At 34.1% G+C, this 15304-nt stretch overlaps 1 protein-coding gene across 1 annotated transcript; it reads left to right on the top strand.

Moving 5' to 3' along the window:
• The first annotated feature begins 823 nt into the window (after positions 1-823).
• Positions 824-7815, top strand: LOC132062264 (callose synthase 3-like). Its single transcript, XM_059454867.1, has 10 exons — positions 824-916; positions 3664-3763; positions 5318-5433; positions 5530-5623; positions 5809-5964; positions 6610-6671; positions 6752-6765; positions 6957-6973; positions 7457-7540; positions 7642-7815. The coding sequence occupies exons 3-10, from the start codon at positions 5369-5371 to the stop codon at positions 7813-7815; spliced, it is 666 nt and encodes a 221-aa protein (XP_059310850.1). The 5' UTR covers positions 824-916; positions 3664-3763; positions 5318-5368.
• Positions 7816-15304: the final 7489 nt, after the last annotated feature.

The raw sequence follows: 15304 nt of genomic DNA, 5'->3' as shown, positions 1-15304 counted from the left end.
AATTGAAAGTTTAATTCTGATAAAACAAGGAAAACACATATTCTGTGTTTAATTAGGTTCTTGAATTTGGTCTATCTTTTTGACGCTTTGCTCATAACTTGGAAAGTTGGGTTTGTTTTGATATCTGAAGAGAGAAAGGAGAACTCTGTAACTCTATCAAGTTGCTGTGGTTTATCAAGAACCAGCCTTGTACTGTAGTTAAGGTAGTTTTATATGCTTTGTTATTTTCTCATTTATTGAATTTCTGACAAGAAAATTGCTTACTGATCAATTCAGTGTGTTTGTTGTTAATTTCTCTGTATTTTTAGTAATTGATATGGTGTTTCCATGTTATGGGGGACTCAGGGGCGGATGCAGCCATTGCAGGTATTCACGTACGGCAAAAAATACAGAGTGTATATTTAGAGTAAATTTTTTGTGTTTATGTACATATATTAACTTTTGAACACCCTGAACAAATACAAAAGACTAGCTCAAGTGATTCAATTGTTTTTTACGAACACCCTGAATGAAAATCCTGGATCCACCATTGATGGGGGTCACTATGTGTAGGGTTGGTTGTATTAGGACTTATCTATGTTTAACCTAGTACAATATTTGATATAATTATCTACAAGAAATATCATCTAAACTAGATAAACATAAATACAGTAAGTTGTTCAGCATAGTCTTAACGACATCTTTTTGAGGTAGCTTAAATTGAGCTTTCAGGGCTCAAAAGGAAAAATGGCTTACCAGAGAAAGGGATCTGATCAGACGACGGCTGGTAACTCAGAGGAGTTAATGATGGACAGTGAGTTAGTGCCATCATTAATGATGGACAGTGAGGTAGTGCCATCATCTCTAAGTGAAATCGCACCATTTCTCCGCGTGGCCAATGAGGTCGAGCCCAGAAACCCCAGGGTAGCTTATATATGTAAGTGACTCCTGTCAAACTTTGGTGGTGAAACAAATGAACTTGTTTGTTTTCTCATATTTGTCCTGTATATTTGTCAAAGTTTTGTCGCTAACATATTGGGATGTAGATTGAAATGTATGTATGGGGAATTGAGTCAATGAGAGGTTTTCTGTATTGTGTTGGCATAGTATACCTGCTTCTTTTCTACTCTATTGTAACACCTCGTAGCTTCGGGCGAAGGTTTGACTCATAAGATGATAATATAATGGAACCAATATGAGAGTTATAGGAAGTGTTTTGAAAACTAATCAAGTCATAAGAAATGTCTTTGGGCAAAGCAAAGTTGGAAGTTACGGGGCATGTTTGCAAGTGAGTTTGTAGAAGGTCTTACTTCCAATGACCATAACCGCTTTATTAATTAGGAATTTAGGAAAACTTCCTGAATGAAAGTTGTAGCCCTTTGAAATACCTTTCCAACGGTATATTATAAGGTCAAGGGACATCGTACAAAGTTATGGCCGTTTTTTTCCAAAAGAAGACCGACAGTCGGTTCACGGGTCATGTTATACGAACTACTTATACGGCCCATATAATTTTATACGGACCGTATAAGTCGTCCGTACTTCAAACCTCAAAGACCTTCGTTTTGTGCCATGATAAAATATGGTCATATTATACGGACCGTATAACTTTATACGGACCGTATAATATGTCATATAATTTCATACCTCACTTTTGTATAAATTCAAGCTTGAGTTCTTTTATTTCATTATTCACAATTCCAAGCCCTAGCAACAATCCAAAACATCAAGGTAAGTCAATCCAAACCCTTCCAACTCAATTCTAACATATACTCTAATAATCTAAGCAAGAAATCATTGTTCCTAATCTAGGGTTTTTCAAGAAAACCCATCCCAAGGTTCAAAGATCAAGATTTGGGAAATCTTATCCAAAATTCAAGTCTTTAATTCAAGATTTTGGAGCAATTAAGGTATGTAGAACTTCCATCCACATGTGGGAATGTCTACGTTCTTCCCCATGCTCCGTTTTCTTGATATCCATGAAGTTCAAATCCTAGGGCATTAAACCCAACATATTGGTAGCCCGTATTTATGTATTTGAAGTACATGAATTTTGTATCTATATTCGTTATTGTATTCCTAATCTTCCATTACGGTTATTAGGAACCTAGCTTAATCCATGAATCATGGTCTTCCTATATGTGTTCTCGTTATGTTTATATGAAATTTTATGATTTTATCTAGCAAGTTACAAAGCATGTTTTCAAGTCAATTATATTTATAATTATGAACTATTGTTATTACTCATGAATCAAGAACATGTTTGCAAGACTATGACAAGTTATCCCATGAAACCATATTACAAGATATTTCATGAAACCATGTTACAAGTTATTTCGTGAAACCATGATTACAAGTTATTTCACGAAAATCATGGGCTTCTTAGCCAACTATATCATGTTCGTGTTTTTGGGAGTTGTAGTTAACCGAGAAGGCTCGGATAGCTTTGAAACTACGTAAACCGTAGGATAAGGGTTGTCGAAGAGAGGCAACACCTTCATTATGCTTTGGATCCTCACATGCTTATTATTACTTAAATCTCATATCACGGCAAGGTGTGGTGTTCTGTTGGTAGGACGCAAGTACCGGATCATGTTGTCGGTTATCTATAGCATTCCCCACGTTACGAACATTTTATATACATGTATTTCCATTGATTTCTTTGTTTTCGAGACTTTACTCACGTTTCATACTCATGTTCAAGTTACATTCAGTTTCGATTCATGTCCTATACCTATGTTGTGCCATGTTCTTCATTTCGGCGGGTTTTACATAGTAGTACTATTCACCATGTACTAACGTCCCTTTTTGCCGGACTGCACTTCACGGTGCGGATACCGATTTTGAGCATACACCAGAGAAAGGATCACCTCGGTTATCGGCTTATTGGTGAGCCCCGCTCCTCTCGGGTTCAACATGGATGCATTAGTATTCGAGTTTATGGTAGTCCGGGGCCATGTATCACGGTAGTTAGTATTCGGACATGTTTTAGAGGTTTCATGCAGAGATATTAATTCACGTAGATGCTTTCATTTTATTATTCACGAATATCTCATGCTATGAGATAATATGCTTTCATGTTTGCAGACTATTACGTTTTCATGAATATCTCATGCTATGAGATAATTTCAAGACTTTATTCCGCAAATTACATTTTCATGATTCATTTAAATTGCATCATATAGATTATATTGTTTTGATGCCCATGTTGACAAGCAAGCCATGAGGTTCACTCGGACACATGCAAGCAAGGCCCGAGTGTCGTGTTACGCCCAGGCCATGGTTCGGGGCGTGACATCTACTCGGTTTTCGACAACCGGAAACTACAGTAGAAGTCACATCTAGGTTGAGCAAATCATTTTGATATAATAAGCATGGACTTAAGAAAAGGAATTTAGGAATTACTCTTTGGCTATACCATAATTGAAGCTAGTTATCCTGATTAATTCTGGAAAACTTCATTTCCTTGCTGCATGATCAATTGAATGGTCAAGATAATTAGTTACTTTTCTGTTTTCTTCAATTAGCATAACTCTGCTGCGCAGTAATGAGCATAGTTAGATTCTCTTGATATGCATGGAAAAGTTTCCTTTTTTTCCCTTGAGATTTAAGTAAGGACGGAGGAAACGGTACCTACAGATTGTGAAACTATCTAATGCAGCTTGTCTCCTTCAATGAAATCAGGTCGATTCTATGCCTTCGAGAAAGCTAACCGGTTAGATCCAACTCAAGTGGTCGTGGAGTTCGCCAGTTCAAAACTTCCCTTCTTCAACGGCTAGAAAGGGTAAACTGCCCTTCTATTCTTTCAAATTGTAATAAAAGGAGACTCATGGAGAGAACTGTGTCGATCGATAATAAATACTGTTCTAGAACTGAAAAGATTAGCTCTCCTTACTATAACGGCATTGCGGTTTTCGCTTTTGATCCAAATATTTGAATTTTGATTTCCATTTACAGACAGTACATTAATACTAACTAACGGCGTTAAAAGTTAACAGAGACTTACACGTTAAAAGTACCATAAACTTTATCTCTAACAGCAGCTTCAAGATCGAACCCTAAATCAGATGATGATGAACTCTCATCTTGTGCTGCAGCGTAAGCGTTCCAATCTTATGTTTAATATTCATCCATGCCGTTATAGTAAGGAGAGCTAATCTTATCAGTTCTAGAACAGTATTTATTATCGATCGACACAGTTCTCTCCATGAGTCTCCTTTTATTACAATTTGAAAGAATAGAAGGGCAGTTTACCCTTTCTAGCCGTTGAAGAAGGGCAGTTTTGAACTGGTGAACTCCACGACCACTTGAGGTTGGATCTAACCGGTTAGCTTTCTCGAAGGCATAGAATCGACCTGATTTCATTGAAGGAGACAAGCTGCATTAGATAGTTTCACAATCTGCAGGTACTGTTTCCTCTGTCCTTACTTAAATCTCAAGGAAAAAAAAAAGGAAACTTTTCCATGCATATCAAGAGAATCTAACTATGCTCATTACTGCGCAGCAGAGTTATGCTAATTGAAGAAAACAGAAAAGTAACTAATTATCTTGACCATTCAATTGATCATGCAGCAAGGAAATGAAGTTTTCCAGAATTAATCAGGATAACTAGCTTCAATTATGGTATAGCCAAAGAGTAATTCCTAAATTCCTTTTCTTAAGTCCATGCTTAGTGTATCAAAATGATTTGCTCAACCTAGATGTGACTTCTACTGTAGTTTCCGGTTGTCGAAAACCGAGTAGAGTAGAAAAGAAGCAGGTATACTATGCCAACACAATACAGAAAACCTCTTATTGACTCAATTCCCCATACATACATTTCAATCTACATTTCAATTTTTTTATGGCTCAGCCTGTTTCGGAAAAGCCCACTGAAATAGTAACACCATGTGCAGGGTTTAAGAATATCCAATTAACATGCAACTTGCCTCAGCTGTATTGATCTATGTTTAGGTTTACCGATAATAATTCTTATTTTCCATCAATTTATGTTCTGTGTAATTCAGAACCCCACTATCTTTTCTTCTTACATTACAATGTTTAATTTATGTGAAGTTAGTTGATGTATGAGAAGCAGTAACTGTTTAGCCTAGGGTGACTCATGAGATTTATTTAGTCTAGAAATTGTTCCCAAGTTGATTCAATGGTGTGATCCTTGAAAAACTGCTCATGTTATCATTCAGACATCAGTATCAGTTTGATTGTCTACCTAGAATCTTTGATGCAGGATTTTCTGGTGTTAACAAATACTGCATTTTAGTACCCTGTGTACACTGCACTTCTGTCACTTTTAGGGGTTTTAAACCATTAATATTTTTTATTTATCACATCTATGCAGGAAAATTAAACAACGCTGGCTGGAAGGACGACAAAAAGTGATACTCGTGAAATGCAGAGTTTCTACCAGCATTACTATAGGAAGTATATTCAGAATGCTGCTGATAAAGCTGATCGGTAGATTTAGGGCATACTGAGACTCCCTACTTTTCCTTGTTGTTAGGTTTACTTCATGCTGATTCTTTTTCGCCTTCTCTTTGTGTCTTCGTTTAATGCACGCCTTACCAAAGCATACCAAACAGCTGCTGTACTTTTTGAGGTCTTGAAAGCTAATAACTCCACAGAAGTTGTAGACGTGGCTGATGAGGTTGATGATTAACTTTTGCAACAATGTTTTTCTCAATCTATTGGAATTGTTATGGATATATGGGGCTCCCAATAACCTCTTTTCTATATGAGATATTATTGCTGTAATTAGATGTGTTTCTGCTTAAGTTTTTTGCCTACCACCTTGTCTTATATATCCTCTATTTATATGCGTATCACATGTAGATTTTGGAAGCTCACACAAAGGTTGCAGAGAAGACTGAGATACTTGATAATAAACTTTTACTTGACCCTGATGGTTCAAATCAAGCAAGCATGAAGCCAGTAATTGAAAAATATAATGAAGACAAGGCCGAATTGACACCCACTTTAGAAGCCAAGGTATATATATATATTCATATTTAGTCTTTAGTACTACTCCATTATAATTGATGCCACACTTTTCCATTTTAAAGTAATCATCACAAAGCAAAGCTCAAGTTCCCGTAGGCTGAAAAAATGGTTAATCTCCGGCATTTCTTTTTTCCCGTAATTTGAAGCTATGTGAAAAATCCATGATCAATCAAACAAGCAAAAGGAAGCAAAGATAGATGCAAGCAATTGGGCTCATCATCCGATACTGTACATGAGAATTGAAACAATAACTATAGTACATAATCATCAGTGGCGGACTCAGAATTAAGGGTCGTGGGTGAGCAGGACTGCAGGAGGTCCGAACACAGGTTCACCAACCACCCAACCTTTAAGGTTCTGCCTAAAAACCAAAACACTCAGCAGTCTTTTGGTTTCCAGGGTGTTTCTCCAATTTTCATATATTTCTTATATAATAAGTATACCTAGTCTGCGTCGGGTTGGGTTTAACGGGTGCAGGAACACCACCAAGTTGCACATAGGTCTGCCAGTGAGAATCATCAACTTTAGGATAGTAAAAACAAAAAATAAACTTCTTCTAGCTAAATTGATAAATTATTGTAATACTAATAACATTCAATAGGACTAACAATAATATAATTTCATGATTACAAGTTTTGGAAAACGGAGGCAGAAATGTGGAGGCAGCAGTTAGAAAATTTACAAGAGGTCGACAGGTAATTTCATCAATTAATTTTGCTATGAGTATGAAATATACTGTAATTAGTAATCCTGAAATTGTGAGAATTAACTGCAGGCGGGTGCAGAGTGGAGAAATTTCAGGCGAGCGCATCAGCGATCTACTCGACACATGGGAAACAAAACTAGAGATGAGTTTAAAGCATATTCGGACAAAAAAGGCAATAAACTTATCTCTTTACTTGATTTAATATTAATCCAAGACAAAGAATGTCTGATCTTTTGCATGTTTTGGCAGGAAAAAATGCTGACCGATGACATTGAAGAATTAAAGCAAAAGGTTCGAGCAGACTGATATTCTACGTACCTCCGTTCCATTTTAATTGTCGTTTAATGTTTGGCCACAACTATTAGAGTACCTTTTATTTCTTTCATTTTACCCCATATCTCTTTGACAAATTGGAAAGTAGTACTCTCTCCGTTTCATAAAGATTGACACACTTTCTTTATTAGTTTGTGCTAAAAAGATTGACACTTTTCTATATTTGGTAAGTTTTTACTTTTCAGCATCCTACGTGGCAAGTTTATGACCACAGGATTCGAAAATCAATTACATTTTTAATTTAAGACCACAAGATTCAAAAGTCTTCATTTATTTCTTAAACTTTGTGACAAGTCAAAGTGTGCCAATCTTTATGAAACGGAGGGAGTAAAAGATATACATCTAAAATGGACTTGGAGGTAGTAACATTCAATTTAAAGGAGATTATATATATACTCTTGATGCAACTAAAATAATGCTCCTACTAATGTTTGTTTGCAGGTAGGTGTTATTCATAGAGAAAATATGGAATTGTTGAAGGAGCTCACACTCACCCGCCAAGAGAACAGAGAACTTCAAAAGAAGGTATTATATATTGTTGGCGTGAATTAAACATCAAAAAGATGAAATCAGGGCTTTTTTCTTTATATATATATATCAACAAAAACGGTTTTTGTTATTCTCAGGTTTATGGAACAACAAAGGAAGATGGGAATAGACCAGACCCTAACAATAAGGATGGAGACAAAGGTGTTGATGATCTGAACAAAACCAATGAAATTGAGGAGGTGCAGATACTTCAGGCAGCACAAAATAATAATAAACAAGCTGAAGAGCTTTTGCATACAAAAGGAAATTAAAGAACTAAAACTTAACCCTGTAATTATTTACCCCTAAACAACTTAATCGATAATTATTTACCCCCCTTAGCTTCGGACCAGTTGAGTATTACACTGAAGATCGCCACGTCATTGCCACATCAATCAAAAATTACCAACTCTTCATTTTTTATTTTTCTTTTATTATTTTTCTCTTTCTTCTACTTTCTCCTCATTCTCACCAACACCCCGCCCGCCACCAACACCGCCGCCGCCCCACCTTCTTCCGCCCCCCTTTGCATTGATTTCTTCATTATTACCAAGATCGAAACCGTATTACATCGGAACTTAGCTTAAGGTGTCAAACAAGAAATTGATTATTGAAGCCTTCATATACACACAATTTCATTTATTGCTTTACCGGTCTTCTTTAGCAATTTAAAGAACAAATACAAATCCTGAAAGCACGTTTCATATCTTACCTTCCATTCATTTGTTCATGAGTAGATTCATTTCTCCTCCACCAAGAGCTAATCTAATAAATAATTAACTTTCGGCAGAAGGAGCCCAAACAATAAGGGATTTGCTAACTCCCGCATTTTCATATTTTCTTTTGTTATTTCCTCTATCGGTGATGCTTTCCTTTCCAAAATACTCAACCTTCACCGAAAATTCACGTATCAATGTATTAAGTTTTCCTAATACTAATAACGGACAATACAAAGAATATAAGAAACCAACTATTAACTCATCCTTTGGCTAATTTTATTTTCGATAACTAAACATAACTAAACTTTTAGACAAAGTTCATAACTAAATATAACTAAAAGTAGCCTCTCCAAAGCATATTCACTTGCATTTCTAAGAAAGTATGCCTCGCATCGAGCTTGCATTTTAATCTTCTTATGCAGATAATGTTCCAACTCACATGCTTTTCTTACAAATTAACAACAATTAACATAAGTATGAATTCTATAATATTATATGCATTTTCATATTTTCTTTTGTTATTTCTCTATCGTTGATGCTTTCCTTTATACTCATTCGAAAATCACCAATACGTATCAATGTATTAAGTTTTCCTAATACTAAAGACAATACAAAGAATATAAGAAACGTCATAACTCATTCTACACTTTTAGTTAAACACAACTTAAACTTTGTGACTTTTAGTCAAAAAAGCTTAGTTAAACACAACTAAAAAGGGGGATCCTGGCATAACTAAAATAACTAAAAGTATCTCCAAAGATACAAATTTTGCAAAAGTAGTTCATTTTAAAAAGATAATGTTCCAACTCACATGCTTAATCTCGGTTACAAATTAACAACAATTAACATAAATGAAATAATACCCATAATTAATTTTGAATAACAATTGTCTTGTTATTGTTAACACAAATAACAATAGGAATTGTTGAAGGTGCATTCAATTGATAACAATAATAAAGAAACAGAATTGTAAAGTAAGATTGTTCCTTGAATATGTAATAAGAAATTAAAGTAACTAGAGCTTAATAACAAAAAACACTAGAGAGAGAAACCATGAACAAAGCAAATTTCAATTTTATGCAAATGTATATGTTGATAAATCCTTTGTTAACTCAACAAATTTAATCTCTTTATTTGTGTCAAATCAAACCCATAAATTAAATCTATATACAAAGAAACAAAGAAGAAGAAAATAGTTTTAAGTAGAACCAAAAGAAGGGAAAAGAATAAGAAAGAAAATAAAAAGTTAATTTAAAATAGAAAATAAAATATTAAGAGAAAATCTTAATATATCATCCAATTAGAAGATGACATGTTAGGGATCACTTTTTAGTGTTTATTTTTTCCTCCCCACCAGCCCTCCCCCTACACTTTCTTGCCACGTCACCCCCCCGCTGTTAAGTTTAGTTTAAAGTTCTTTGCCCGAGTTCCGGGGGAAATGATGTCTTTTCTCAAAGGATATTGTTCTGGCATCGACTGGTGAAAATATGCATAACTAATTAAATGCTGCTATTAACTAATTAAAGATGAAGATCGCAATAGCTTGAAATATACTATTATATTCTGAAATTTACCTTCTGTTTGGTTGTTCAATGTAATCTGAGGTGCTTTTGTTATCGTGCATGATGTATGCCTCAAGGTGTTGGGACCAACACCATTGAATTTGATGTAACTTTTATATTTTCTTATTGCAAAAGTTTCACCGGTCACTTGATACATGTATCGAATACTACTTTTTTACCCATTCTCATCCTTAATTAAATTACTAGTTCTATTATGCTTACCTGTCCAATCATACTTTCGACATTGTTAGGGGTTTTGCCCTGATTTTCTTATCAAATTTGAGTTTTACTTTTCCCTTGAAGGAAAGTCAAAGTATTACCATAATTGTTTTACTTTTCCTGAAAGGAAAATATAATTCTCTTCCATATTTAGCTAATCATTGTCTTGGAGGAAAAGTTTTGTACATCTATAAATTGAAGACATACTTCCCACAACTAGAACACAATAGCATCCATAATGTAGTCACTAAAGAGTCCTGTTTATGGGGAGATTATTCTCTCCATAGTTTTTAATGCTTTCTTTTAATTTAGGTTTTTAATATGTAGGTCACTTGACCAAATCATATTATAATATTATGCTTGTTAGTATATTTTCTTTGTTGTCTGATTTATCGTCATTCAAAATTTGCAAATTATTAGCTTTCGCATGACGTCCTGATTATTTCGATCCCAACAGACACAACCTAAACATTGCGAGTCATTATGTCATATTTTGAGCTGCTTTTTAACTTATCCGGAACCAAAATGCCCCCAAAAAATCACTTTGAACCAAAATACCCCAACAAAAAAAGTTACAAAACTACTTTTAGCGCAGTAAAAGAGTTCACGGGAGACGGAGCTTTCGTTAATCGCTTTAGCGCGCATTTTACCGCGTTATAAGTAAAAAAAAAAAAAATCTATAACGCAAAAATCGCGTTATAGAAACAGTACCAAAAAAAAAAAAAAAAAATTGGCCAACTTTATTTTTTGCGACACTTAGTGTTTTTTCATACTTTGACCAATGATTAGTCGTGTGTCAAGACTCCAAAACGTCAATATTTTATATAAACCTGATATTTTTTTCTCGTACAATAATGTAGGCTCAATACATCAAGGATACGTAAACATTCGGATCGTTATTTTAGGGGTTGAAAAGGTGCCCAAACTAAGTTTTATTTGTAAACTTTAGGTTTAAGTGTTCTATATACATAGACGTCCATTTTTGTTTGAAGATTTGTTGTAATTAGCTTAAGGTTTTTTATTTTTAGGGTTTAGATTTATTGAAAATAAAGTTGTTAAAAGGTTTTTAAAATGCAAGCGTATTTTATGCGCTAAAGATTTTTTTTTTATTACAAAATAAAATAGTGAGCACTAAAAAAAAAATTGGCAATTTTTTTTTTTGCAACACTTAGTGTATTTTTTCATACTTTGACCAACGATTAGTCGTGTGTCAAGACTGAAACGTTAATATTTTATATAGAACCTGATATTTTTTTCTGCGTACAATAATGTAGGCTTAATACATCAAGGATATGTATACGTTCGGATTGTCATTTTAGGGGTTGAAAAGGTGCCCGAAGTAAGTTTTATTTGGAAAAACTTAGTGTTTGACTGTAAGGTTATTTTAGTCAACTTTATATGTCGAGAAAATTAGTCAGCTTTATTTTCAAAAATTGAAACTGCAAAAGTGAAATTGACATTCACAGCTACATTACCCCGGAATTTTTACGTTGAAATCTATTATGTATCATCATCTTATAAGTAAATAAAACTGAAAATTTCAGGCCAATTTGGGGGAAAATTGAAATTAAATGGGATAAAAGGTGTTTTTTTAAAAATCGACTCGGTCAAACCACCTTACAGCCATTTGTCCACATAGATCTCGAAAAAATACACAAGTTTTTTAAAAAAAAAGCGTAAAACGGACATCCGAGCGCAAAGTTATGGCCATCTAAAGTTTGACCACTTTACAACTAGTTTTTCTCCCTATATTTTTTAGAATTATATTTATATTCAAAATAAAGTTATGTCTTGATTAAAAAATAACACGCTTAAATCAAAACCTTAAAAAAATAAAACACTTACACCTTAAACAAAACTTACTTCGGGTACCTTTTCAACCCCTAAAACGACGGTCCGAACGTTTACGTATCCTTGATGTATTGAGCCTACATTATTGTACACAAAAAAAAATATCAGGTTCTATATAAAATATTGACGTTTCGGAGTCTTGACACACGACTAATCATTAGTCAAAATATGAAAAAAACACTAAGCGCTGCAAAGAAAAGATTTATTAAAATAAGATGTTGCGATCTTTTTATGGAAAAAAACACTAAGTTCCTTAAGTGTGTTATTTTTTAATGCATAACTTTCTTTCGAATATGTTACAAAAAAAAAATCGCGTAAATCGGACGTCCGAGCGCAAAAAACCACGTATATTCGAAATAAAGTTACGCTTTAAAAAATAACGCACTTAAATCTAAATCCTAAAAATAAAAAACTTTAAGCTAATGACAATAAGTCTTCAAATAAAAATGGACGTCTATGTATATGGAACACTTAAACCTAAAGTTTACAAACAAAACTTACTTTGGGCACCTTTTTAACCCCTAAAATAACGATCCGAACGTTTACGTATCCTTGATGTATTGAGCCTACATTATTGTACGCAAAAAAAAATATCAGGTTCTATATAAAATATTGACGTTTGTAGTCTTGACATACGACTAATCATTGGTCAAAGTATGAAAAAAACACTAAGTGTTTCAAAAATAAAGTTGACCAATTTTTTTTTGGTATCGTTTCTATAACGCGATTTTTGCGTTATAGAAATTTTCTATTTTTTTTTAAAAATTTTCCTATAAAAGAAAAATCGAGCTAAAAGCGTCTAACGCCCGTCTCCGTGAGTCGCTTAGCCAAATATCGCGCTAAGGTAGTTTTGTAATATTTTTTTTTGTTGGGGTATTTTGGTTCAAAGTTGTTTTAAACATTTTTTTTAACTGGAAGTGGGGAACAAAGCAAGCAATGATACAATGATCTCTTGTTGAAGAATGTGTTACTATCGAGCGTCCCCCCCCCCCCACCCCACCCCCACCCCCCTTACAAATGAGGATTCATTTCCTATTTATAGTATAAGATCTTTACAAAGACATGGACTTCACGGCCTCAATTTGTGTTCATATATTTGAATTTTAATTAAACTATAACTTGAATATACAACAGCATGAAAGAAGTTGAACCACAAAAAAATTGAATTAATCTTAAAAATTTTAGTGATGCCCATAATTCAATTTTGTAATTTGCCTAATGCCAGTGTCATTGTGAGGTTTCCAAATCTACACGATTTGAAATAATTTATGTTTTCGAATGGTTTAACATTCAACAAACCTTTGTCAACTTCCTAATCACAACCTATAATTCCAGCCTTGATGTATGGACGGAGTTATAGAGATGCCACCAATATTCTTAGGTCTATCTCAAGTTTGGATGACTTAGGTTATTTATGAATAATTCAAACTAAAATTTAACATATCATATTGAAAGCAAAATATAAGTAGTTTAAAATTATTATTTGGATAATAGGTTAAACACTAAATAAAAAATTATAGTAAACAAATGCCTACAAGAGGATAATAGGGATTGTGAGACGATATTTATGATTTCGATTAATTTGTAAAATAAATAATTAAATAATGCTAAAAGTTATGGTATCAAATTTAGATAATGAACTAAGCTTATATATTGGTTTGTTTTTTCATAAGTATTAACTATTATAACCTGTCGAGGTGCTAAATATGCTAGCATTCGCTCATGTAATCTTTATAATATCATTTTACAACAAGTTGAATCTTGAAGTTGTTCAATAAACCAGTATATCCATGATTATGTTTACCAAATGACCGCGCATCGCGCGGGTACGTATACTAGTTAATTTAAAAAGGAATAAATTCATAAAGGACCTATTGGTTAAATAATAAGTTTTTTATATTAATAATAATTAGGTTAAAAGTTTTTTTTTTTTTTTTTTAAAAAAGAAGTAAGTAAAACAATAAAGGAAGTACTTACGAAACCAAACTTGCGGCGAGGTTTATGTAATTATTCCTTTAGTTTTTTGATATAATGATTTTATAGATAAACTAGTCTAACTTACAACAACATACCAAGTATAATTTCTCCGTGTGAGGTTTGGAGAGGGTAGAGTATATACAGACCTTACCCTTACCTTAGCACGATGGAAAGAATGTTTTCAATAGACCCTCAGCTCAAGAAAATATGAAAAAGCAATAGTATTAGTGAGCAATAACAGTAGGAAGATATTAAGATAACAAAGTGAAAGAAATAATCAAGTAGTACTAGGGACCTTACCATAAGGAAGCGTAAGAAAAGTACTAGTACCCATTAATTCCCTACCCAAATACTCGACTTCTACACCCTCCTATCAACAATCATGTCCTCGATGAGCTGAAGTTGCGTCATATCTTGCATAATCACCTCTCCAAGACTTCTTTGGCCTACATCTCCCTCTCTCCAGGCCTATCACAGTCAAACTCTCACACCTCCTCACTGCAGCATTTACGCATCACCTCTGCACGTGTCTGAACCATCTCAACCTTCCTTCTCGCATCTTGTCCACCGCGGGGCCACTCCTACCTTGTCCCGAAACACTTCATTCCTAATCTTATCTCTACTGGTATGCTCACACATCCATCTCAACATCCTCATCTTTGCTATCTTTGTCTTCTACACGTGAACTTTTCTAACTAGCCAACACTCTGCCTCATACAGCACAGTTGTCTAACCACCGCCTTGTATAACTTGTCTTTAAGTCTTGACAACACATTCTTATCACGCAAAACACTGGATGCTAGCCTCCCCCTTAAATGTCACGCGTCAACACTTTCATCGCCAAGGCATAAATCAGTCTAACTTGAATGACTTTATTGATACAAAATAAATTTAAATGACGTTAATGGGAAATTTACCATAATTCAATAACCATGTAAGCTATTCGCTCCATTTTGTGCTAATTAAAAAAAAAATAGCCTTCATTAGCTACGAGTCTCACCAAAAGACCAATTGAGCCTCTAAGTATGAAGTTTGACAACTCTCCCGACATTGGCTTCGATTATTTGAGCCGGAACCATCTTCCTAACCTTATTCTTTCTTCTCACACGTCACCACCACAATTATCAAACAAACAAACAAAAAAAGGAAAAGGGCCGAAATTATCCTTGAACTATTACAATTGGTGTAAAAATATCCTCCATTCACCTTTGGCATCTAAAATATCCCTGACGTTAACTTTTGGGGCCTAAAATACCTTTATTTTTAACGGACCCATTTCAAAACCCAATGAACAATTTCATTTATTACGTGGCAGCCTCTCATTAGTTAATAATATAATTAACTTAAAATAATTAATCCCCCCATTTAACTCGATCCAACTAATAAGCCCCACCGGCCCCATTAAATCCCCTTTTATCCATATCAAAAGATAA

This window comes from Lycium ferocissimum, chromosome 7 (genome assembly GCF_029784015.1).
Source record: "Lycium ferocissimum isolate CSIRO_LF1 chromosome 7, AGI_CSIRO_Lferr_CH_V1, whole genome shotgun sequence".
Classification (NCBI taxonomy): Eukaryota; Viridiplantae; Streptophyta; class Magnoliopsida; order Solanales; family Solanaceae; genus Lycium; species Lycium ferocissimum.
The sequence above is the reverse complement of the archived record's forward strand: the minus strand, read 5'-3'. Positions and strand labels throughout refer to the sequence as shown.